Here is a 26,675-nt window from a genome sequence, read left to right as displayed (position 1 = left end):
GTGTCAAAACATGAACAGGGCCTCCCCGGTGGCGCAGTGGTTGAGCGCAGGGTTGCGAAGCTGCCCGCTGCTCCCCGACACCGGAGGAGGGTCCCACATGGCAAGCAGACCTCTCCTGCCGCCTGCTGCTCCCCTCAGCAGTGTACTTCGGTCCTTCTGCCTGCTCTGCTCCCCGCTCTGGCTCTGGTGAATTCTCTCACCCTCCCGCGCTTCTGACTGTACCCAGTGCATGTACAAACAAACAAACAAAACAAATAAATAAAAATACATGCCTCTTAAAAAAAAAAAAACAAAAACATGAACATTTTTATGGCTCTTGAGTTACACTGCCTTAATTGTTTTCTAAAAGTGCAGTGCCAATTTGCAGTGCTTTCACCAGTGAATGCCACCTGCATGGGGACCTCGCTAGTGTGGGGGAGGGGAGTGGGAGAGGTACAAGGGATATTAAGTGGAGAAGGAACAAATCCTAATGGTTTGTTTTCATGTACATATGTCGATAATTAGTCTCCTATGTTTGTTTACTAGATTTTAAGTCTATGAATTTTGAACTCCACAAAGTTATTGAGGGTTCATGGGTAGAGAAATAATATGCTGCAAAGATTTAGTTATTACCTCATTTATCAAAAAATCATCTATTGAGCACTTATTACTCTGTTGCCGAAGGGGAACCCAGTCTGCCCTCTGGGTCCTCAAGGTACAAATAGGCCTTTCTGGGATTCTTTGTTTAATAACCTCCACTTGCTTCCCTTCTCAAGTTATATTTTCCAGAGCTGCTTTACTCTAATTATTCATTTATTTTTTCATTCAACACTTAATTAGTGCCTACTAATGTGATTTCATTTATGATCTAGGCACATCAAAAAAATTAGAAGTTAGTAACAATACTTCTATCCACAATGATAGCATATCCTTTCTTTATCACAGTTTAGCTCTAGGTTAATGCTAAAGTAGACCTGACTGCTTTCCCTTCATACTCACAAGGAAGAAAGTTCTTGTACATTTCTGTAAGACCAATAATACCATGGGCCTCCCTGGTGGCACAAGGGGTTAAGCACTGCACTATGAAGCAATCTGCAGCCTCTGCAGCACGAGTTTGATCCCCGGCCAGGGAGCTACCCACATGGCACAGCAGACCTCTCCTGTCTTGCCCTCTGCTCCCCTCAGCAATGTATTTCAGTCAGTCTGCCTGTTCTGTTCCCCACTCTGTCTCTTGTGAATCCTCTCACCACCACCACTGCACGCCCCCCGCCCCTCATCCCTGGCCTTTACCCCAGTTCTTGTATGCATAAATAAACAAATCTTAAAAAAAAATAAAAAAAACAAAGACTTTGTCTTATAAAAAAATAATAGCAATAGCAGTAGTTAAATTTTGCATACTTTCTAATGTGCCAGCAGACCCTGTTCTAAACACTTAAATGAATTATTTTATATCCTCTAGCAACTCTACAAATATGCATTGCTATCCCCCATTTTACATGTGACAAAACAAAAGCATAATAAAGAATTTAAGACATTCTGGGAAGGTCATGTCACAAAGGTAGTTCAATGGTTAAAATGAAATAGCTTTTGGTTTCTGAGATTATTCTCTTGACCATGTGGCCTCTCACATGGAAATAAACATTCAGGGCTTGGCTTTTGTTTGGCAGGCCCTTACTCAGAGCAGCAGGTTGTTCCCCTCTCTCTACCATGTCATATGACCCACTCAGCTCTGGGTTGTGCTGAAAGGTAGCACCACATAAACTCAGAACAAAAAGCACTTAGAACATGGCTGAAAATTTGGCCATGTACACTGAAGATTCAAGGTATACTATTGTGCCTTGACTGGTTAAGAACTGTTCCTCTGCCCCAGCCAATTATGCTCTTGGGTGTGCAAAGGCATTTAGGAGTGAATCATTGTCCACCTTACTCTCAAGAAACTCACTAGGAGCGAGAAGACTGCTGTGTATATTAGACTGAAACTTAGAATTACCAAAAAGTTACAACATGTCTCCACTGCTTGGCTGGTTTCTTCATATCCTCTACTGTGGGGTGACAAGATCCAAGTGTATACCCTCCTTCAGACTACAGGTCTCAGGAACTTTGCTCCGTCCCCGTATTAAGCTTAGATCATCATCTCTTGCAGGACAGAGCATGACCTAGAGCAGATGACCATGATAAATCACCTTCTGAAGTGAAGGTGATTTGCATTCATCCTTGACCTGCTTACTTACCTCCTTCTCTCCTTGTTGAGAGAAACAAAAGGAAAAGCTTCCAATTGTTTTGTCAACCATTCTAACACCAAACTCCATTAGAAACGAGACTAAAGAACTTGAAAGAAATAAATTTTGTTCTTTTATTTGTTTTGGTTTTTATAGAGATTGACAGACATAGGTGAGAGTGGCTTAGAGTTGTACGACTCAAAGTGTTGCTCACTGAAATATGCCAGTTTACGATTAAAAGCTGCTAGTTTATGACTGCTGTAGAAACTGAGAGCAAGTGCTTAGAAACTTTCATAGTAATATGACATTTTAATTTACCTTACAAATATATTTGTCCATAGTGGATTAGAAATTTATAAAACAAGACAAAAACAAAAACTGGTCCTCAGCATAATCTTGAGAACCAGTGTCTATAAATTAGTATGACGAAGTAAAGAAGACTGTAAGTCTCACTGTCTGTAAAATGAGATTAATAATTATTACCTCTAAGTTGTTTGGGGAATTGATAAATAATATTTTGGGATACTTATATGAGCCTGCCACTGTGCATTGTACATGTATTATCTTAATCCTTGCCACAATTCTGAAATAAATTTTGTTATCTCTATTTTTCTGAGACTTGGATAGGTTGAGAGACTTACCAGAAGTCAAACATGTAGTCAGATGTGTCAGTGAGATTTGAATGGGAACTGGCACTCAACTCTCATGCCATGGTCTGGTACTAGGACCCCCTATCACACTCCTTTCTCTACATCACTAGAGATCTGGAGACCTGCTTTCTTATTCCATCTCTGAATCTGCCTTGTTTTGTGACCTTGGGCAAGTCACTTGTTTAGACCTTAAATATCTCTCTTAATCACAGTGGCAGGGACTATTATGTTTTATTCATCTTTGACTCCCTAGCATTTAGCTGGATGGAGTATGAGTACTGGGGCAATTGATGATACTAGATGATCTCTAAGGGTCCTTTTAATCTCTGCTTCCTCTGAACATCTTAAGTACTAAATTTATCCCTTTCTGCCTCCTGACCATCATATTCATCTCTACTCCACCTGGCAGCATAGTCATATTTCCTCACATCGTTGTGTCTTACGCAGCCATGATCCTGGGTACTCAGAAGGAGCCCATATGGTGCCCCCCCCCCTTTTTTTTTAACTCATTTATGAAATAGGTCTATGATAAACCCACTAGGGATAACACGAGTAAGGAGTGGAAGGGACTGACTCACAGAGTCAAAACATGTTCTTACTTCATTTCTACCCAATGGGCCTGGACCTAGAGCAGCTCTGCTGGCAGGCCTACCAGGCCTGAGTAATGGCCACAGCTTGGAGCAGGGTTTTCTATGAGCTCCATCGGGGTCTCCAGTAATTGGAACATGGCACCTTCCAACTAGTAATGGATGACAGAATGAGAGGGGCATTTGTCATTGCCGACTTCCCTGCAGGAAAGAGGCTCATAAGTCACAGCTGACAAACCCTTTGATGACTTTTAAACTTCATTTACAGAAAAGAATAGCTATAATCAACCAACAGCAAGCAGTGACTAATCTTGCCACATTATCACTGTGAGGAGCCAGCCCCTTAAGGCATGGGAAGGCAGGAAGGGGCTATCTTTCAGGCTCACAGCAAGTGCTGATGGACTCTTGATTTGAGAGTATGTCCTTTGCAAGCCCCATGAGTTTATGTTATGTCTCAAAGATCAGAAAATGTTAGGAGGTAGATGATGAAGTTGACCTTCTGGAAGGTACAGAGCACTTAGGCATGAAGCCGTTCTGGGTCAAAATTTGGAACACAAACTGCCCTGTTCTGGCTTGTATAGGACTCCAACCCTTAGTTCCCTCATTTGTGAAATGGGCATAATACATGCCAGAACCCACCTAATAGTGACTTAGTGAAGTAGGAATATAGTATGTGCTCAGCAAGTGTTAGTAATGATTACCGGGCTGGTAATGGCTGGTGCCAGTAGTAATGGCTACTACCAGTTAGTAGCCCTTTATGGTCACATGATCCAAACCCCAAAGTTATGTGATGTAATTTGTCATGGACAAATTATTTCTCTCTGAGCCTCAGTTTCATCTAATGTAGATTGAAAAGAATAGTACTTATTAGGTTGTGTTCAGCATTAGGAGAGATGATGCCTGTAAACTAATTTAAATACAATGCCTGGAACACAGGCGCTGCATGTTAAATTGTGTATTCCCTTTTTATTCTCCCTCAAGACAAGAATTGGTATGCTTTCATCAAGGGAAGACAGTGCTGAAGGAATTCTATTTCCAAGCCTACTCTGTAACTTGCAAGAGAAAGTAGACTAGGGAGAGCAAAGAGTTAGGAGCAGGGGGCATGTTTTGTACATTGTTGTGCTAGGCATGGCCTCTTCCAGTGTCACCATCCAATGGGAATTCATCTTTTTTTTTTTTTTTCATATATAAACATTATTCATTTTGATATTATACAGATACAGATTTAGAGAAGAATGTGAAAATATGCACCTTTTACATGTAAAAGCAAAAGTCTTAGGATTTGATCTGCAAAGTACATTAGCAGTACAAACTGCTACAGCAGATCTAAAAGAATTTGTACACAGTTAAAGTTAAAACTGCTTTCAATGGGCCTCCCTGGTGGCGCAAGGGGTTAAGATACAACCTGTGAAGCTGTCCGCAGCCACTGCAGCGCGGGTTCGATTCCCGGCCGGCCAGAGATATTCCCACATGGCGTGGCAGACCTCTCCTGACTCACCTGCTGCTCCCCTCAGCAATGTACTTCGGTCAGTCTGCCTGTTCTGTTTCCCACTCCATCTCTGGTGATCTTCTCACCCCCCACACCTCTGGCCTGTACTCCAGCTCTTGTATGCATAAATAAATAAATCTTAAAAAAAAAAAAAAAAACTGCTTTCAAGACTTTATTTAAATTTACAGGCATTAGCCATCTTACAAATATTTACATAAACCAAAAAAAACCATACCTACTTCACATGGAAAAGAAACTTTAAAGAAGATATCTTTACAGGGCCTCTCTGGTGGCGCAGTGGGTTGAGCACAGCACTGTGAAGCTGTCCACAGCCTCTGCAGCGCAGGTTCGATTCCCGGCCAGCCAGGGAGATTCCCACATGGCGTGGCAGACCTCTTCTGTCGTGCCCGCTGCTCCCCTCAGCAGTGCTTTCAGTCTGTCTGCCTGTTCTACTCCCCACTCTGTCTCTGGTTACTCCTTTTACCCTCCCGCGCCTCTGGCCTGTACCCCAGCTATTGTATAAATAGAAAAAAATCTTTAAAAAAAAAAAAAAGATATCTTTGCAAACATTGTTTTTATAAATAATAGTTTTCTTATATGTCTTATGTAAAGGTTTTTAGTGACCTGCCTAAAATTTCCTATATTTGTATACAGGAAAATAATCTGATCTAACAGTAGGCTATAATCTTAACTTTAATCTTTCAGTTTCTTTAGCTTTCTGTTATGTACTTTCTCTTCATGGAGCCTTTCCTTCTGATATGCCAGATTGTGGCCAGGGTGATTGTCACCTGCTGGACTGGGAGTTTCTGGAGATCAGGTCCAGACCAGTTGCTGGATGAATGAATGAGCACTTCATTTGTTAATTTAACAACTGCCTTTTAGTTGGCCCAGTGAGTATTTGGATATGTATTATTATGATTGAATAGGAAGCAGATATTCAGATGGTTTTGGTAAAAATAGTTTTAACAATCATTTGTACATCTCTAGCTCAGTAATGGGGATTGTAGGCCCAACATTGACACCTTCCCACTCATTGCTGCCTTTCCTCTTACAGCTATAAGGTCTGCTTGTTATATCCTAAGCCTTAACCTAAGACCACAATCAGGGAAAGAGTTAGAGTGCAAGATGAAGGGAAGGAAAAACAGATACTCAGGGTAGGGATTATTGAGGCCCCAAGTTTACCTTATGTTTCTGCTTTGGAGGGGGGACATTTCCTCTCAGATCCTATCAGATGCTAATATGATAGAGACCTCATAGTATAGCTGAAGGGTGAATAATTGGCTCAGCAGGGTTTGGAGCCCCAACCAACTCCCCACATAGTAGTGATTTGACAGGCAGGGGAAGGGCACCATTAAGAAGTTTTAGGTTTGGTTTAAGATACTAGCACAAGAGAATGCATAGTCCCCCACCCCTGGTTCCTTTATTCTCAGGCAGACTGTGGAACATTGGGAGACAGCATGAGTAAAGAACATTAGGGCTAGAATGTGAAGGATCTAGAGTATTAGGCTAGAACCATCTGTCTTCTTAGGGCATTTAGGTTATCAAATACCTCCCAGTCCCAGTCATTAGACCGGGCAATTTACATATATTGTCTCTAATCCTTACCCTAACCCTGAGAGGTTCGTATAATTCCCAGTTTGCAACTGAGGAATCTGAGGATCAGTGAGGTTAAGAAATATGTCCAAGGTTACAGCTCAGAAATGATGGGGCTGGCATTGGAACTCATTCCATTCTGAGTGTAGAACTGGTGTAGATTCTACTATTTCAAGTTCATTTTTCCTTTGTTACTAGGAAACAGTCAAAAAATTAGTACCTAGAGAGGGGTCTTTTTTAAAAGACAGATAAAGGACAAGGCTTATGTGTGCTGTTTCCAGCATCTTCACAGTGCCAGTATTGAGAAAACTCAAGAAATGTTTGTTGAATGAGTGAAGGGGATAGAAAATAGGTAATAGTAGAAATGGGTTTAGCCCCAGATTCTTTTAAAGTATGTTACACATGATGCAACAGGGTACTTTCATATCAGTTAGCTTATTTGATTTTTATATCACATCTGAAAGGTAGTCAGGGAAAAGTTTATTGTGTAACTTGTTGCAGATCACATGACTAAGAACAGCTGAGCCAATGCCAAGCCTCTTGGACCTGTAGCCTGTAGCTTTTACACTCTCACCCATCCAGGAACCCTTAGTGTTCAGCGTGCTCAGAACTGCAGTTTCTCATAGGAGTGGGAATGGTCAGGACCTAAAGAGCATTCCTTGGAAAATTAGTCCTGTCTGGCCGATAATGATCATTTGGGCGATGCTAATGAGCTGGATGGAGCCTGGCAAATTTAATGAAATTAACAGATGTTCTGTCATCCTTGGCTGCCTGGTAACCAGGAGCCTCTGACCAAGGAGGCCCTGGGCACTGTTCAGTCTAAACTGTTTGACTTTCTTCAGAAATAGACTCCCCATCACTGGTAGTTACTTTCCTTAAAAAACACCCAAGTGTTCCAGGCAGAGGACCGGCCCTGAGGTGTGGCCCTCATTCCCATGCTGGAGAATAAAATGAGAGGTATGCAGCAGGTCATCACGACCAAGAGCAGAGCAGCTTGTCCTTTAAAATGAACTTTGCAAGAGCAAGCAATCTGGTGCTAGAGAGGATCTAGAGTTAAGGGAATGGGTATCCTGATATCTGAGTGCCTGAGGGGTCAAGTTGAAGAGTAGACTCAGATTCCATCTCTGATTGGCAGGACTGAGGGGGCCCAATGGATGATATGGTAGAGTTAGAGTCTTAAGACAGTTTTGGAGACAGTGGCATGTAGAGTGTCTAACAAGAAGTTCATTCAGTCTCCTAACTATTCTTCTCACTAGCTGGGTGGCCATTAAGTAAGTTACTTATCATTGCTGATATTTCATCTATAAAATGGGACTAATAATGTCAAGATAAAGGATATAGACAGACCTTGTTCGCTGAAATTCTGTGCAAGTTGGTACCAGCCTCTTCATCGGTAACAGTCCCTCTCAGCCCCCTTTCTTGATATTGGACCGTACACATTCCAATCATTTTTGGGTGTAGTCTTTGGTTTCTTTGCAAACAGTGCCATCTTTTGGTCAGAACATGCCAACTTCCTTCCTAGAAGGAGTGAATAGAAAAGCTTCTCAACCAAGTGGGGGCGAAAAATACAGATTTCCTAGTTTATATTTACTCAGCTTTTCTCTGATATATTGAAAAGAAGCCCCATTTCCCCAAAAAATAAAATTTTGAGGGTCAGGTGTTTACAGTTAGCCTAGGCTGGTGAGAGTTTTCTTTTTTCAAGATTTATTTATTTATACAAGCACTTGGGTACAAGCCAGAGGGATGGGAGGGCGAGAGAATTCACCAGAGACAGAGCAGGGAGCAGAACAGGCAGAAGGACTGAAGTACACTGCTGAGGGGAGCAGTGAGTGCAACAGGAGAGGTCTGCTGGCCATGGAATCTCCCTGGCCGGCCGGGAATCAAACCCGTGCTGCAGAGGCTGCGGACAGCTTCACAGCGCTGCGCTCAACCTGCTGCACCACCGATGAGGCTTGTGAGAGTTTTTATACATACTTCTTGGGGTCTTCAGCATCTTCTGAAACAGTTTTAGGGTATTGAGTGCTCCAAAAGGAAGTTGCACCAACCCATGCCAATGAGCAGAAGCCTGGGCCAGAATGTACAAATTATATGGCTTAATGATAAGCTTTTCCTACTAAATTGAGCCTCTTTTCCCCTTCCCTACAGAGCCTGTGCCCATTGTAATCTGGTCAGGAGGGGAGGGGAGGGAGGAATTTATACAGCCCTTTGGGAATAAGAGTATAGCAGTCAGAGTATATCAGATCGCCAGAGTATAGCAGTCAAAGAGTATCATCTCTAAGCCAAACAACAAAATCTGAATGAGTAAATATAAAAATAGGTAACTAAAAGTTAATTTTTCAAAACGGTTCACATAAATATGCTGACTTACTATAGTACTTATGTTGACTTTAGCTCTGGGAAGGAGAGAGATAAAGTCAAAAGAAAGGGACTTTAGCTGATCTGAATTTTGAATACCTGTTTGTGAATGGTAATAATACAACTCATGAGGCCTTGGGATTGTTCAGTATTGCTTACTACCATAGTGCACATTGAGTGTTCTGTCATGCTGATTTAGCTTACCTTTTTAAAAATGACTGATGCCTATAAAGACAGCCATAGTTAGGTTAATGTCTGGATCAAACTAAGCAATTTTCATAATAATGATATTGTTCCAGAGCAAACATTACTTCCAATTGCCATGTTTCTACATTGAAGGAACAGAAGGAAAGCTGTGGAGAGTCCTCAACTTTAGATTCTACTTTGGGAAACATTTGAGATGAGCGTTATAAAAGGAATGAGTTTAAAAGAATTGGAGTCAAGCAGACCAGGGTTCAAATCCCAGCCCTACCATTCACTAGTGTTATGATCTGTGAATGTGTCTTCTTTGTAAAATTTTCTGGTTCTTATACTTGCCTTGTTAGTATCAGGGGTTCTAATAAGGGCACCTCTGTGAGAGAAAAGTGAAGTAGGTAACTGTAAACTGAAACCCTTGATGTTTACACATGAATTCTTTTGGAATGAGTACTTTATAGAATGGGGTATGTGTTTACTAAAGACTTTTTACCTGTGGTATAGGATTAATCATCCTGATCAGAGAATTTTCTGAATCTCTTTCTATATGGTTCAAATTATGGCCAAACACCTCTTAAAATGAAACATCTTGACAGTTTAAAAATAAAATGTCCTGGGCCTCCCCGGTGGCGCAGCGGTTGAGCGCTGGGTTGCGAAGCTGCCTGCAGCCTCTGCAGCCGGTTCCATCCCCGGCTGCTCCCCGGAGGAGGGTCCCATTCTCCGCGCTCCTGCTCCCCTCAGCAGTGTACTTCGGTCCTTCTGCCTGCTCTGCTCCCCGCTCTGGCTCTGGTGAATTCTCTCACCCTCCCACGCTTCTGACTGTACCCAGTGCATGTATAAACCAAAAAACAAACAAAAAAAATAAAAAATAAGACATGCCTCTAGGTATATATTATAATGTCCAGCCTCCTGGTGGTGCAGCGGTTGAGCGCTGTGCTGCGAAGCTGCCCGCAGCCTCTGCAGCACCGGTTCGATCCCCAGCCGCCGGCGAGGGTCCCATTCCTGCCGCGCTCACTGCTCCCCTCAGCAATCTGTTCCCTGCTCTGGCTCTGGTGAAAAAATGTCAGTCACTGGCATGAAGTCAGTAGTCAATAAGATAAGCAAAAACAGGGGGCTGGATGCTGTAGGGGTGTGTGTGTGCGTGTGTGTAAAGCAATTTAGTTTTGTCAGGATGTAGGCCATGGGCAGTCTTGGGCCAAATTTGGGGACCTAGCCTCACAGTGACTCTCTTTCTTCAGGTAGCACCATGTCTTTGAAGATCCAGACAAGCAATGTAACCAATAAGAATGACCCCAAGTCCATCAATTCTCGGGTCTTCATTGGAAACCTCAACACAGCTGTGGTGAAGAAGTCGGATGTGGAGACCATTTTCTCCAAGTATGGCCGTGTGGCCGGCTGTTCTGTGCATAAAGGCTATGCCTTTGTCCAGTATGCCAATGAGCGTCATGCCCGGGCAGCTGTGCTGGGGGAGAATGGCCGGGTTCTGGCTGGGCAAACTCTGGGTAAGCATCTCTCCATAATCCCATCCCTGGTATTCTCCAGAGCAGCTGCTAGCTTCACTCTCCAGCTTCCTCTCTTAGCCCCATTTCTTTCCCCCCATCATTACCACTGCTCTGAGGTGTTATAACGTAAATAGTTTTAAATTACATGTAAGTTATGAATTAAGCAGTTGTAAAATTAATGCTATTTAGGGGAGAATTTTAGGCACTTCCAAGAAGTGCTTTTTCCTTTCACAGCGCTTTCTCTCCTTTCACAGTACTCTATGATAAATCTTACAGTTCTAGTTAAAATGCATATTTTCCAGAGAAGGGGAACAGAGTAGACTAGCACAGCCTGTATTACACTCGGCTACAGATGACTTAGGTTAGAACCCTTTTTGAGAGTCAGGAGGAAAAGTGGGGAGCACAGGGTGAAGCAGGTGCCCTTGACGTTGGTGTTTTAAAAACCATGTGATGTAGCCATGCTGGTGGTCTACTTTGGAGTATGTGTGGTGTTTCTGTATTTGTACCTAATTCCGTGTATATCTATCTATATATGTACTCCTGAGTATGAACTGAATATGTGGAGAATATATGGACACATTCCTAAGTTTGTTAGTGTGTCTGTCAGGATACATTTTAGTGTATAAGCAGATATGCACATTCATTTACCAAATGCTTACTGAGATTCTATGATGTGTTAAGCACTACTCTAGATTTGGTAGTGCATTTGTTTGAATATGCATTAGCTCATTTGCATACAGGCCAAGTCTGAGTGTACTTGAAAATAGATGTGTTATTGATGTGAGCTATATAAATATGTGGGTGAAAGTGTGTATCTGATGTATGTATTTACTTGTGTACTTGAGAATACATATATGTGTGATGTCCATGACATGTGTAAGAGGTTTATGAGCATGTATGCAGGTGTCTGAATGGCTTTGTAAATAAGCACATGCATATGCATGTAATGTGTGAAGACCTTTGTTGGTTATATGGGTGAGTAAAGTCCATGTGTATAGCATGTAAACACATAATTTTTGCATGTGTGCATGAGGGTGATATGTACATAGGCATCCTGCTATCTGGCCAGCGTCTGACTCTGCTTCCTCCCTCCCCCAGACATCAATATGGCTGGAGAGCCCAAGCCCAACAGACCCAAGGGGCTAAAGAGAGCAGCATCTGCCATATACAGGTGGGGCACTCTGTTTGGTCTGTCAGGGTGGGATTGGTCCCTCTTTCCACAGAGGGGGTGAATGCTAGTGGTGTGCCAAACCTAGAATCCGGGGAGGCATTTGGAGATGAGGGCCTGTGGAGAGTGGGTTGAGTGGCCGTCCCTAAGCCCTGGCCCTCTCCCCTTTGTTTCCCCAGTGGCTACAGCTTTGACTATGATTACTACCGGGACGACTTCTACGACAGGTGAGCAGGGGAGGGGCGTGCCCAGGCATGAAACAGCCAAGCTGGAAGGGTCCTGAGAGATTGCTGGTGCAGCCCACTCAGTACTCAAGTGGGAACCTAAGCCCAGAGGTGTGGACAGGCATCTGCCCAATGCTGTTCCATAAGTTGGTGGCAGAGCTAGGACTAGAGTCCAATTCTGAGGGTGCCCAGGCCAGCGCTCACACTGTCTCACACTGTCTCCCATTCTCTGACTATCCTTCATCCTCCTAATCCTGGGGTGGAAACTTGATGGGACCAGACAGCCAAAGAACCTATCAGTGTAGTAAGTTGGAATACAAAGCAGTGTACAGGGAGTTTGAGCCCTCACGCTGCTGCAATCACTCTGCATACTTCTTTGATGTGTCCAGCAAGCTAGAAGGAAACTCAGAGCTCATTCTGATCCTCTTGGCCTTGTATTTATACTCAGAAGACTCAGCAGCCATTTTGAGGTATGAATTAGTCCCTGGTAGTCTATGCCCCACTCTCCAACCCAAAACCTAGCCAGATCCCAGCTCCTTGGAACAAGGAACATCTCTGAGAGGAAACCATGATGGGAACTGGTGCACACCTCTTCCCTGCTTCCCATCCTCCCTCCATCTGGGCCTGCCCTAGGCTGTCCAGGAAGAACAGAACCTCTCTGAGCCTCTGTTTTCTTACCTGTGAATGGTGTCAGGAGAGTGCGCTAGCCTGGGGTTCAGAAGACCTGGGTGCTAATCTTAGCTCTGCCACTGAATGGATTGTTTGACTTTGGGCAAATCCCCTTCCCAGTCTGTGAAATGGGCTTGCACCAAGTGATTCCTCAGGGTTCCTCCAGTTCTGGGATTCTGTGGTTCAGTGATTCTGACCAAGGCCAGAGCCGCCCCCTCCCCTTGGGGGCAGAAATGCAGGGTCTGGGACTGGGTGTATTCCCAGAGACTCTCCATCTCTTGCCAGCACCACCCCAGGGCAGGGGCTCTCTGAACAAAAGACTGCCAGAGCTTGGGGCTCATTCAGTTGCCTTCATAGGGCAAGCTATTGTCAAGAAAATGATCCAAAGTGTACCCTTGAGGCAGCTGTTCCCTGCAGAAAGGTGATAGTAACAGATGTGGAGGGACTTCTACCCTGCCTACTGAGCTTCCTGACCAGCAGAAGAGACCTGGATGATGGCATTGGGAGACAGGGTGCCCTGGGGTCTGAGCTACCCAACCCTTGATACCCTGCTGGATCCCCTGCCCTCCATCTCTGAAGTAAAATAAGAAGGATAGAGGTACTAAGGGCATCCAACACGAGAAAGGGACTTGGACTCCAGTTTCGTGCCTCTGAGGTCTTTAGCTCTTCTCAGTACCCTGGCCTTTTTCCTGTCACACCTATCATGTGTTTTTAACCAAGATCTCTCATATTCTTGCCCTTTTAGTAGTAGCCTTTGTGGGGGTGGGGCACAGAATTTGAGATAGCCATCTTTATTTGGCTGGAAAAAACAGGCTCAGGCAGGCTTAGGGATTGGCCCTACTCTTACACCTGTTCACAACTGGGCATTTGTGTTCCTTTAGGGTACTTAGTTTTGGTGGCAGTTGGCTGAACAGAGGCCAGGTTATATAATAGAGAAGGCCTGGTTGTCAGAGTGATCTAGGGCATGCTCCTTTCCGGGGCTAGTCTCAGTTTGCCTCTCCATTGAATTGGGACTATCTCATTATCTCAGCTACCTCACCTGCTCTTACTTGCCCTGGCTCTTGTGTAGTGTAGTGAGGCTGCCCAGTCCTTGGATACATGTTAGGCTAGGGCTGCAGTGCCCCCTCTGTTGGCCACAGGCCATGCTGCAGCCTCTGGCCCATTTGCCCTCACAGGCTCTTCGACTATCGAGGCCGCCTTTCACCAGTGCCCGTACCCAGGGCAGTCCCTGTGAAGCGGCCCCGGGTCACAGTTCCCTTGGTTCGGCGTGTCAAAACCACCATACCTGTCAAGCTCTTTGCCCGCTCTACAGCCATCACCACTGGCTCTGCCAAGATCAAGTGTGAGTGACAATGTCTTCTTCCTAGGTTATTTTTATTTTTGTCATTAGTAAAATAATAGAATCACATTTTTTTACATTGGAAAATAGATAAAGGAACCAATCTCCCACAGTTCTGCAGCTCTGACACAACCAAGTGAGTATTTTCATGCATTTCTAAAGGAAAAGACTGACATTTAAGGAGGAGAGACTTGGTTGGGCACAGAGTTCAGTGCTGTGACATGAAACCCAGTGAGGAGATGGTGACCTCTTTCCTCTAGTAAGGACAAGGACAAGTCTACATAGGCCCCCTACTCCACATTCATTCTGGTGTACACATGCTATAGTAAGGATCCCAGGAAATTTGATGTCAAAACACCCACATTTACACGCTTGAAAGGCAGATGCCACTCTGTTACACAAAGAGAGACACACATGTACCACATACCCAGCCCCTTAAAGAGATGAGACATCAGTGGGGGTGAGGGAGATGAGGAGGTTAGAGGCCCAGTTCAGAACTGCAGACTGGCCACTGGAATGGCCAATGGCTATTGGCCACTGGCCAATGAAATGGCCTCCAGAACATCTCAGGGGGGAGCAAGGCAGCTCCAGCATTGTCCCTGGCCAGGGTAAAAAACGTGGACAAGGACAGTTCCTTAGGCCTGTCTTACTAGTTGACAGAATGGGGCTGAGGTCTTATGTTAGTGTCAAGCTCCTAGTTCCAAGTTCCCAGGTGACAACCCTGTCTTCCCTCCACTCCCAGTAAAGAGCAGTGAGCTGCAGACCATCAAGACAGAGCTGACACAGATTAAGTCCAACATCGATGCCCTGCTGGGCCGCTTGGAGCAGATCGCCGAGGAGCAAAAGGCCAACCCAGGTCAGCTTCTGAGGGTCCCTGCCCAACTCAGTTACCAGGGGCATGAGCATGGGGCAGAGTGTGGGGAGGACAGTGCATGGGCCAGAGAGGGGCTGTGGCCTACAATCCCGAGGCCTACTATTCTGCTAAGGTGCTATCATGGGCAGCTGCCCCAAGCTGAATTTTAATATACTTACTCCCCTTCCCCCTCAAGATGGCAAGAAGAAGAGTGACAGTGGCAGCAGCAGTGGCAATACTGGTGGCAGCAGTCGGCCACCAGCCCCTCAAGAGGACACCGTTTCTGAGGCAGGCACACCCCAGGGAGAAGCACAGGCTCGAGACGACGGTGATGAGGAGGGGCTGCTGACACACAGCGAGGAGGAGCTGGTGAGGGCATGACTGGGTTGGGACTTTGCAGGTACTCACAGAAGGACAGCAAGGGAAGGGGGAACATCTGAGCTGGTTGACCCCGCTATGAGCATACTCCTTTCCAGATGTTCTAGTCCTGTGAGGAAGAGTGGGTGATGAGCAGGGAGAAGTTGCAGCCAATCAGAAGTCCTATGAGGATTGGGGTAGACCTCGCCCAAGCCTAGGGTCCATTCTGGACTCCATTTTCTGCATGCATTAGAGAAGGAAAGTCAGGACTCAAGGTAATACGCAGGTCTGCCAAGTTCCAGAGAACAGTGCTGGGACTGCCTGGGGAGGCCTCAGTGGATGCCCGCTCCACCTGAAGAGTTTCTAAAAGCCATCACGGCCTGCACTCAAAACAGGCTGTCACCTGAGGGAGTGAACTTTCCATCTATTACTGGAATTCTTCAGAGTGAAGTTGGGAGGGCATGTAACTAGACATTTATGTTAAATGGGAAGGTAGACCAGATTCTGCATCTGTAAGCTATCTTTGTGTGCTTACTCCTCCTCTGCTTAACATTCACTGAGCACCAGGCTCTGTAGTTCACACTTTCACTTTGCCTTGACAACAGCGTTGCACTCTACAAAGTATTAACTCTTCTCACATTTTACCATGTGAGGAAATGGAGATTCAGAGGAATTGAGTAGCTTGCTCAGGGTCTTATAACTAATAAGGGCTGAATCAGCATTGGAGCCCAGATTTCACCAAGTCTGGAATATTCTTTTTATCACTGGTAGGTTCTGGCATGAGGGCTTTTGGCCATGACAGTTAAGAGGTCCTCCTCATACCTAACTCACCTCCTTTGAGCCTGATACTTCATCTTACTACCTCAGGGAGAGTAGTCTCCATAAAGACTGATGTGCCCCAAAGATGGGGAGCTCACAGTCTGCTAGGCTGTCAGTGTATTCCCGTCTGAGATGGTCTCTCTATGTGGAAATGTCCTCCCTGCCACACCCAGGGCTCTCTTGACTGCTTTCTTCTCACTTCTGAGGATCCCTCACACCACTCTGTCAGAAACTTAACCAGCCTTGTTTGGACTGGGCCCATAGTCATTCCCCTTGACTCTCCCTCTCCCTTGCTGAGTGAGTGTGCCAGACACCCAGTGTGACTCAGCTCACAGTGAATGATGTATGGTCTCTTGTTGCCTCCTTCCCATCAGGAGCACAGCCAGGACACAGACACGGAGGATGGGGCCTTGCAGTAAGCAGGTATGGGGGTCTTGGTGGGTAAGGGGTGGGAAAGCAGGGAAAGGGAAGGCATGCTGTGAAGCAGACCTGGCTGGGTAGTGGAGGCTCCTCTGTCCTCAGCCATCCCACTGCCCACCCCCACCCCGAAAGTGGGGGCCTGGTGGGCTGCAGGAGAGGGAGCCATGGATGAACTTGCCAAGCCTGTCCAGTTTGGCACACTGAACCATGATCCTTGTCTCCATCTTAAAGAACTCTTAGTCTGATGGAGGAAGGTACAAACCATTATCACCCAGTGTGAGCACTAGGACAGGATTAAAAAGGGGTGGAAGAGATAATAGTATGAGCCTGCTCAAGATTGAGGGAACAGTCTTATTAGCAGGGGCATAGAGTTCTTATAGTGTGTGTGGGAATGGGCCAGGATCCTCCTGTGACTACAGTCCCAGCTCTGCATAGTAGGGAGAACAAGCAGCTCTCATCAGAGGATGATAATTGTCCCAGACTTAGGGAGCTAGGTCTTCATCCTGTCAGAAGGGAATGTTCTGTGTGCCAGGAGCTTCCCCAGACCTACAAGATTGTGATTGTACCAGCATAATGATGTGGAAGCAGGCACTGATGAGGGCGGGGAGAGAGATGTCATGTGTCTCACAAGGTAACAAGGTATGGAGTCTAGATTTTAGGCCAGCGTGCACCTCCCTGCTCTGCCCACATCAGAGGAAAATCAGGCCACACCATTCTGCCGGCTTGCTGCCCCATCTCTTGGGACTGTGGTCAGAGTGAAACAGACTTGGCTGGAGGAACGTCTCAAACAACACAAGTGTCTTGACACATGACGCTATGCTGTGAGATGCTCCACTAGCAAGGGCTTCCCGGACATTAGGAGGAAGTGCCTCAGATCCAATCTTGCCTCTGGGAGCTTCATGATTTCTGTAACCAGGGAGGTTAAGTTTTACTTTATTAACAATTTCAAGATGAGGTGATGTGTGGAGGAGACTTGCCCAAGGTTTTGTGGAGAGAGAATGAGGCTAGAGCGAGAGCACAAGCATGTCTTTGTCTCCCAGTAGCAGACACCATTCTCCCCTTTCTTCTTCCCAGCCCTTGCTATCTAAAGTTGAGGGATTTTTTTTTCCTCTCAGCCTTAGTTTTTCCTTTATCTCTCTTTCTCAGCCTGACAGGAATGATGACCACCGGCAGGAGGAGGGTGTGCACTGTCCAGGCCTCAAGCTGGGCACCCACCCCTGGATGCCATCCCCAGCAGATCCCAGAGGAGAGCTGGCAGCAGGCACCTCCTCCCCCACACATCCCAGCCAGTGCCACATCCTCTGCAGGTGGAGTTACCGGCCTCCCCACCCCACGCATCCTCCCTGTCGGCACTGCCCAGGACAGAGCACAGAGGTTTCCCCACACTCTGCCTCCCTTCCTCAGGACACTCCCATATTCAGGGGTGGGGGTGGGTGGGTGTGGTTTCTGTAGGTTTGGAGAGGTGGGCCATAGCGAGGGGACCCCAACAATAAACGAGATTGGATCCCAACTTGCTCTGAGATGGGATGGTTTGTGTTTTCTCATGAAGCTATCTTTCTCTGCCCCATCCCCCACCCAGCCAGCAAGCATCTTGGCTATATCACTTTTTGTCCCCTCCTTTACTCCTCCTGCCAGGGAACATTGTTGGAAGATGGCAAATATTGATCCATTGGGCCCTTAGTTTCCATGGCTCAAGTAATAGGGATAAACATGGCCAGTGGGGTTGTTGGGGAGAATCAGTGCCCATGAGATCACCTGGCTGACTGAAAGTCCAGCCCAGCAGTTGTGACCCACTTAGTCGCTCATTAATCGGTTCAGACACATCTCTTGCCTCAGCTTCTCACTGTTTGGTTTCCCCCAGCTTTAAAATGATTCTAGAAGCTGTCACTTCTTTCCTTTTCTAACGTAATTTAGGACTTTTTTTTTTTTCTCACTTGGCCTTTGTGCTCCTAGCAACCTCCCAGTCTCTAGCTTGCCCTCCCTCATATCCTTTCTACCTCCAACCACCAACCAATCGGTAGTGAAGATTTCTAAACATTTCCTTCTCTATGGAAACTCCTTTCTGACTCCTCATCGGCAAGGCAAAATCCTAGCTCCTGAATGTGGGGATTCCACCCTGCTTGTCCTGGCTGGCCTTCTGTCTTTGTCACCGCTTCCCTTTCCTGCTTCACACACACACCTTCCCCCACAGCCACTCAAAGCAAGACTGTCATATTTGGAGGTGGTTTTGGTAGCAGGGGGTAGAGCACTACCCACTCTAGTTGCCTTAACCAATGGAAAGTTTGCATCAAGATTCATATGGCCTGGTTGCACCTGTCCTGGACCGTTTGTCTAGACATGCACTCTGTTGTCTCTCAGACACCTACTTCTGTCCTCCCTTCATACTAGTTCCCCTTTATTACACATAATGTATTAACCAATTCTCCTGAGAGAATCGTTCAGTTTTCCAAGAGAATCAGTCAGTTGCCACAGCAGAGCTTTTTCACTCATAGGTAACAAATACTGTCCCCAGTCCAGTGAACTGGACATCCCAAAACAGGTTTTGTTCTTAGCCTTGCTCCTACTTTTCTCTATTTGGGAAATAGCAACTCATCATTAAGCTTCTGTTCTGTGTCCCCATCTCTCAGACGTCTCCCCATCCAGCCTACCGTTCTTTTTGAATTTCTCATTCCCTATTCTGGGCTGCCTTCACCCAACACAGGAAATTCAAAACTATCATTAGAGCAAGATGGAAGCTTTTACAGTTCATCTTTACATGTTCCTCAAAGTCTGCATGCCTGCTGGTGTCCTTGTTGAAAGTCTCCAGTTTTAGACCAACAATTCTGTCATAGAACCTCTGCCAAACCTTCCACTGAGCTTTGGTAGAACATGGAGGCTGACTAAGTCCCCAGGAAATGTTCATCCCCCTATAAAGCCATCAGTAGAACATAGGCCTCCCAGTCCCCAAACCTGCAATTTTGTTGCCCAGAAAGCTAAAACCCAGCTCTAGCGGGCCCTCTGTATACCTGGGCAAGTCTTCATGTCCTTACCTGTGTATTCAGGTAACCATTGCCTGGGACTAGAACTTAGGCAAGGTTCAAAGAGGAGATTGTAGAGCCTGCTGAACTTCACGCCTCGAGCTGGCACTATATGCCATTTCAGTCTCTGTAAGGCCCTAGACCCAGACACTCACTTTTCAGACCTTGGGAGATGGGTAGAATATCAGAGGGCTTGGATTCCCTTTGTATGCCAGACATAGAGGGTCATGAGAAGAGCAGGGATGACCATTCTCAGGGCAAGAAGCATCGGTCCCAGAGGGCCCCACCGTACCCTGCCCTATCACTCTGGCTTCAGGACATGTTCTGCACAAAATGAGAATGGGATTCCCCCTCCTGGCACTCCAGAATAGCTCCTGGGAAAGTCACAGGCCCTTGAATGGGAGATTCACATCCACAGAATACTACATGCATATACTTGCCTGCCTTCCCCATGTCTGGGCCCAGGAAAGGTATCTCCCATTCTACTGCTAAAGTTTGTATTTTTTCTGTCACACCTCTGAAGACCAAGGGAGATGGTGCTGAGATCTGATACCAGATTCTGCTCAAAGGCCTAATATTCTCTAGATCTGAAGCTGCAATTGTGATTCTAGCTGCCATCTGGAAAAGGATGCCAGCTTATTGGATGGTGATCGAAGGTTTTATCTTTATATTGTTGCCAGTAAGGTTTGTGACCCTGGGGAAGTCTTTCCTTGTTAGGTCTGTCCTCGTCTATAAAATAAAGGGTTGGCCCAGATGAGAAAATAGTAAATGGGCCTTGTATCAATTACTGACTTTTCTGTTAGCACCCTGAAATTCAGTACCTTTTATACACGTTCAATAGCTTCTGATTCTGTGGCATGGCAATTTGGGCTGTGCTCAGCTGTGTGCCTCTCATCCGGGTGCTCATGTGGCTCAAGTGAGCTGGCAGGTTGGCTGGGAACTGTTTGGTCCCAGATAATTTTAACCATTGCTTGTCGAGTGGTTAGCTGGGCAGTGGGAGCAACTGGGCTACATGTTCCCAACATCTGTCAGACTGAAGACTGGCTACCAAAAGAAACAAGACAGCAAGCCCCGATATGCAAGTGCTTTATCAAGTTCCTGCTTATGTTGTATTTGTAAGGTTTCATTCGCCAAAGCAAGTTACATGGCTAAGTTCAAATTTCTGTTAATTTGAGGAGCGTTTTCAGTCAGTCTCAGGCCCCATTTCACTTACTGATTCAGATCATTTAATAGTGGCTGCCTGGAAAGCTTGTTGAGGATTTGGAGCAATTTTTAGACTATTAGGAAATAGTAACATCATAGTTTGGGCATGTCTTTTTTTTTTTAAAAAGATTTATTTATGCATGCATACATGCATGCATGTAAGCACTGGGTACAGTCAGAAGCGCGGGGAGGGTGAGAGAATTCATCAGAGCCAGAGCGGGGAACAGAACAGGCAGAAGGACCGAGGTACACTGCTGAGGGGAGCAGCGGGCGGCAGGAGAGGTCTGCGCGCCATAGGGGACCCTCCTCCGGTGGCCGGGGAGTAGCTGGGGATCAAACCAGCACTGCAAAGGCTGCGGGCAGCTTCGCAACCCAGCACTCAACTTCTGTGCCACTGGGAGGCCCATGGGCATGTCTTCTATGGATGAGGAATTAAAATGTGGGCATGTCTACACAAACCCTGGCTAGGTTGACCTATGAGGTGGTCATCTGTCCCATAAGGACAATATATATGCTGTGGGCTCATCACAGAAATCTAGATAGTTTGGCAAGATACTGGGCCAGGTATCCTGGGTCAGAATCCCAGTTGGACCATTGGTTAACTTTGGGCAAGTCAAAGTTATTCCTCCTGTATTCACATTCTTCATAAAAAATACATTATTCCCCAGTAAAAATATCAAAAACACCTTTATTTGCAGTATAAAAGGCACATTTTATGCTGATTTAGTCCCCACAATAACCCTATGTGGATAGAGTGTGAACTTTTGGTTATACATTATAGAAACTGAATTCAAACCTGCTTAAGTAAGAGGAAGTTTATTGTTTCACAAATTGACAAGTCCAGGGGCAGATTGTCAGACCCAGTAGTTCAAGAACTGCCACCAGGAATTAGTTTCTCTAGTCCTCAGCTCTGCTTCCTCCTGTTGGCATACTCAGGCAAGTTCTAGGTGATGGCAGAGCATGACCATGGTGCCTATGAGGTTGGAGGGGGAGAGGGAAGAATCCCTAACAGGGAAATATGAATTCTGTTGCTAGAAGAAAACAAGATTGGGTTAACAAAATCCACAGGTCTTTGTGTGGTTATGCCCATTTTATAGACTTTTTAGATGTGAAACTTCTAAAATATCACCCTATTTGACAGGTGGTGTTTGCCTGCATTCTGTGACTGTTCAGTAGACTATGGCAATGATGATACTATGCCCTTCTCTCAGTTCAGTTCCTAAGAAATAAGTTTCTAATTGTTGTGTCTTGGGACCTAATCACAATGCTGTGAAGAAATCCAGGCCACATGAAGAGGCCATGTGTTCATGGTCCAGCTGACAGCCAGTGTCAACCGTCAGACACAAGTGACTAACCCTTCAAGATAACTCCAGCCCAGCTTCCATCTCACTGAAAACCGAGTAAGAACTGTCAAAGCCCAGCACCGTGAGGGATAATCAAATATTTTTCTAAGCTTTTAAGTTTTGGAGTGACTTGTTATATATCAAATAACCAAAACACAAATGGAGACTCAGGTTAAGTTAGCTTACTCTACTTTGAGGGCCTGAGTTAAGAGTGTAGACTTTGTTGAACTGAGTTCCTATCTGGACTATTTGTTGTGTGAACTTAGGTAAGTCATTTAATCTTTCTGAGCCTCATTTTCCTTAGCTGAAAAACAAACGAGCATATCCTCATTATGAGATACTTAATAAATGAGAACATTTATTTTTACTATATCCAGATTCAGGTGATTTTCTTTTAAAGAATAACATAATTTGCATTCTTTTTTTCCTATTTTTCTGTTCACCTTGTTCCAAAATGTATTTCAGGCAACTCACAGAGAGAATATTATAAAAATATTAGAATATTATAAAAATGCAGCAATGGAAATAACAAGAAGTCCACTTTTTGGTGTTCTGACATCTGTGATTCATTTCAGTCAAATGTCACTCAGTTCATGCCCTCCTTTGAACAATAAGTCCCTTTTTTTTAAAGATTTATTTATTTATACAAGCACTGGGTACAGTCAGAAGCGCGGGAGGGTGAGAGAATTCACCAGAGCTAGAGTGGGGTACAGAACAGGCAGACTGATGAAATACACTGCTGAGGGGAGCAGCGGGCGCGGCAGGAGAGGTCTACGCGTCATGTGGGACCTCGCCGGCCGGCCGAAGATCAGACCGGCGCTGCAGAGGCTGCGGGCAGCTCTGCAGCCCAGCGCTCAACCGCTGCACCACCAGGGAGGCCCAATAAGTCCCTTCTCACCTCTCAAACCCAACTTTCAGTGTCTCTTATACCCTTTCTACACTCTAATGTCCAATGCCCTGGCCACACAGGGAACTAGCTGCCTCGGGTCAGGTTCTGGCTCTTTCATTCTTGCCCATAAGTGTTTTAAGAAGGAATGTGCTCCAACTAATTTTGGAGCACATGCCAGTAGTATAGTTAGCATCTACCCTAATTAGCCTCCACTGCAGCATCTGATGAGGAAGGAAAGGGCAAGAGAAAGGGGTGTGTGTGTGTATATATGTATGCAAATGCAGAGCACACGCACACTTCTGCATGCTGTGCTAAGTTCTGCAAGACAGATTGCATGATCTTGATTTAATCCTCAGAACAATCAAAGATACTAATTCCACCTTGCAGATTGGTAAATTGAGATTTTGGGGTTGAATAATATGTCCAAGGTCAAACCACTTCACTTGGAAGATGTATAGGCAGGATGCAGCCCAGGCGTCTCCCTACATGCCAGTCATAAACAACTGAGATTTCCCCTCCTGATGCTGTCTCCTGGCTCTCCTTCCTGCATACTGCTCAGTTTCCATTGCTCACACTCTTCCTCTTCCGCTAGCACCTCTCCACCCGTTGAATTTTTCTACGCAGAATCCTGCCTCCACAACCTCCACCTCTACCCGTCCTCCTCCAGACACAGATGCCTAATAGCTGCACTTGGATGTCCACAGGAATGCCCTGTCCAACCTTCAGTCTGTCTTTCTTCATGAATCCCCCATTTGAGAAAATCAAACTTGACGCCTAATGCCAATGTCTCCCTATTTGCCATCTTTAATTTTTCTATGGTATGTCTTGGCTCTAACCCATTTTTCATCTCATTTCCTTAGGTGCTTTTATCTCTTGGATTTGGCAGTAGCCTCCTAGTTTCGTGCTGCTTGCTTCTCATCAGTCTTTGCTCTTTACCATCAGTTACTCACTGCTTAATGGATAAAATTCCAGACCCCTGAGCGTAGCATATGAAAATTTGACTCTCATTTCTTTCTAGCTCACTACCTCTCCTCCCTCATTCTGTCCCCTGGTCTTAAGCCACACGTAACTAATTGTGAATGACCCATTTATTCTTTACATGTGCTTTTGTCTCTTATGTGGCATGTTCTTTGCCCTTTACTGGCTTACCCTCTTTATCCTTTATAGCTCACCTCAGAAGGTACTTTCTCAGACACCTTCTAGCATTGGACCCACCTGTGTGCTATTCGTCACAGCTCTTACGAGATTATATTTAGTACTGGTGTGCACATCTGTCATTTCTTCTAGGTTCAGTTCCTAGATGACCAGGGCTGCCTTTTGCTCCAGGCAGTTAGTAATTCTTTTGAACAATTAACACTGTCACTGAGAGGCTTTGTTGCAAAGTACAGGATATGGAGCCTGAATGCCTAGGACTGCTTCTTGGCTCCCCACTCCTCTCCAAGTCTGTTTCCTCTCTCATAAAATGGAGATGATAGTATGCCTGCCTCAAAGGGTTGCTGTGATTTCTATGCTACACACACACACACGAATGGGGCCTGGCATATAGTAGGGACTTGGTAGTGCTAACCATGGATCATGTGACTAATAACCCAGATTCTGGGCCATCTGAGACATTTGTCCTAGTGCACTGGTCTATCTGGACTAGAAAATGAAAAAATGAAGCCGCGATAATTCTCTTTATCTTACTGATACTGAAGTTGTTGCCCAGTATATGTTTGGGTTTGGCTGGCTTCCCATGTAAAATTTCAGCTTTGTTTTCTGGCTCCCTATGTTGTTGGTGTCCTGAGACCAATTCCCAGTGGGGGAGGTCTGTAGAGGCTTCCCCACATAGACAAGCATTCTCAGTCACCAACAGGGTGTCCAAGAACTCAATTCTAACATTACCCAGAGATAGTGTTGGGTTCTACTAGTTAAAGAGCTCAGTCTCCCAAGTCTGCCTTTCACTTCGGAAGTTGGTCGCAGGCCCCAGGCAACTTGTTAGGCTGCCATTTGGTCTTGACCAACTGGCTATAGACTGATGTTCCCATGACCCCCCCTCTTCCCATGATCTCTGGTGCCCATAAAAGCCCAGGTTATCTGTGCTTCTGACTGACATGCTATAAATTACAAGTTCCTAGGTCCTCAGATCTCCTCAGGCTTGAATAACACATAGAACCCAGGAAACCTGTTTACTCACTAGATTGTCAATTTATTACAAAGGATGCTGAAGGATGGTCAACAGCCGGATGGAGGAGATGCATCAAGCAAGGTAAGGGGGAGCCTCTCCTTTTGGGCTTTTATGGAGACTTCATTACTTAACCAACTAATTCACTGGTTATTGGCAGTTGAACTCAGCCCCCTCTAACCTCACGTTGGTTCCCTGGTAACCAGCCCCCAAGCTCAGGTGTTTTCCAGAAGTCAATTTCATTAACATAACAGGAGATAGCTTTATCACTCCCTAAACTTGGAAATTCCAAGCATAACTGTGAGTCAGGAGCTGTGGATGAAGACCAAATATGTATGAGAAATACTGTTTTGGTCATCCAAATGACTGAAATAATTATTTCTCCTATGCCACAATCGCATTCATGAAGCCAAACTTAAATCAACAGACAATAATTAGAAGGCTTCGGGAATATTTTGATAAGGGCAGGAGCCTTGGCTCCCACAGGTCACCCAGCACAGGCATTAGGTCCTTTTCTCAAGAGCAGTATGATGAACATGACAGAGCTCCAAGGACTGTCTTTATTCCAAATGCTTGGGAGTTTGGTGATCAAATAACAAGGTTGGCAGAACATGGCTTCTGATCACCTCCTGATCCAAAATTGCCCAATTAGGGGGTTTCTTGGTGTGCTGATTACAAGACACAGAAGCTTCAATTGCCTTTTTTCACTCCATGAATGGTTCCTTCCAGCTGAGCTGTGGTTGGCGTGTAGCAGTAGACATATTGCTACTGTGTGGGGGTAAGCTAGGGCAATCCATTATTTTTAATGGGTTCAATATAGTCCATTCAATTTAACCTAGGGAAACCTGGCCTGGTCAGGGTCAGTCCAGAGAATGTTTTGCAAATGGAGTTAAAAATGGGTTGAAATTACCAACATAACTGTACCACCAACCTGTTGAGTACCACATCCTCCCCTAAGGGGATCCCCCTAAATTAATGAACAAAACACACATTACATACAAAAGCAGTGGAGTGCTAATTACACAAGAGGCACTGATCCTTGCTTTATTTACGCCATTAACATCCAACATTGGGAAGCGTGTGGGTGTAGATACAAAAGAGGGGAAAGGTGGCATCATAAACAGTAGCTGAATTCATGGGGGGGGGGCAGTCTCGGCAGCTTAGCCAGTGTGTAGTCTCCTCAGGACCTATTAAGTTGAGGGAATACTCTGCTCCCTCCATTGCTTCATGGCCAAAATGCTTTACAACACTTTAAGGGTCACAGTGATCAAAAAAATGGTTGAGACATTCAGGGATAAGTGACTGTTCCTGGGCTGCTAATAGTCTGGCAAAGACAAAGTGAAGAACAGCATTATGCCCTTATCCTCAGCAAGTGTGTGCAAAGCAGATCACAGCAGACACGTTAAGATCTTTTCCCCTGTGCTCAATGGTTAAACACCCTTTCCAACCAAATCCTCAGAAGACAGAACTGGAGGTACAAGAAGTACCACAAAGGCAACAACACCTCTTGGTTTCTTATGGTCACATTCAAAACTAATTTTAATACAGAAAATAGAAATGTACTTGTTGTAGGCCTTATTCAAACCCATAATCCAAGTTGGAGAGGAAAACTTCCTCTAGTATGGTGGTTTAGACTCTCAT

General features: G+C 45.3%; 1 protein-coding gene across 4 annotated transcripts in view; it reads left to right on the top strand.

The window, feature by feature from the left end:
• The window catches only part of RALY (RALY heterogeneous nuclear ribonucleoprotein), an 81,971-nt gene extending 64,020 nt beyond the window's left edge, over positions 1-17,951 (top strand). For 3 of the 4 annotated variants that reach the window (XM_054697007.1, XM_037496702.2, XM_054697004.1), the window contains 8 exons: positions 10,306-10,569; positions 11,668-11,740; positions 11,917-11,964; positions 13,806-13,972; positions 14,712-14,825; positions 15,019-15,191; positions 16,373-16,421; positions 17,565-17,951. In XM_054697007.1, the coding sequence (XP_054552982.1) occupies positions 10,314-10,569; positions 11,668-11,740; positions 11,917-11,964; positions 13,806-13,972; positions 14,712-14,825; positions 15,019-15,191; positions 16,373-16,417 (876 nt within the window). In that variant the 5' untranslated portion in view covers positions 10,306-10,313 and the 3' untranslated portion in view covers positions 16,418-16,421; positions 17,565-17,951. The remainder of the gene's footprint in view (positions 1-10,305; positions 10,570-11,667; positions 11,741-11,916; positions 11,965-13,805; positions 13,973-14,711; positions 14,826-15,018; positions 15,192-16,372; positions 16,422-17,564) is intronic. The other variant, XM_037496712.2, reaches the window with a different exon arrangement.
• Positions 17,952-26,675: the final 8,724 nt, after the last annotated feature.

This window comes from Talpa occidentalis, unplaced genomic scaffold (assembly GCF_014898055.3).
Source record: "Talpa occidentalis isolate TD23 unplaced genomic scaffold, MPIMG_talOcc4v2.1 talOcc4.10, whole genome shotgun sequence".
Lineage (NCBI taxonomy): Eukaryota > Metazoa > Chordata > Mammalia > Eulipotyphla > Talpidae > Talpa > Talpa occidentalis.
The sequence above is the reverse complement of the archived record's forward strand: the minus strand, read 5'-3'. Positions and strand labels throughout refer to the sequence as shown.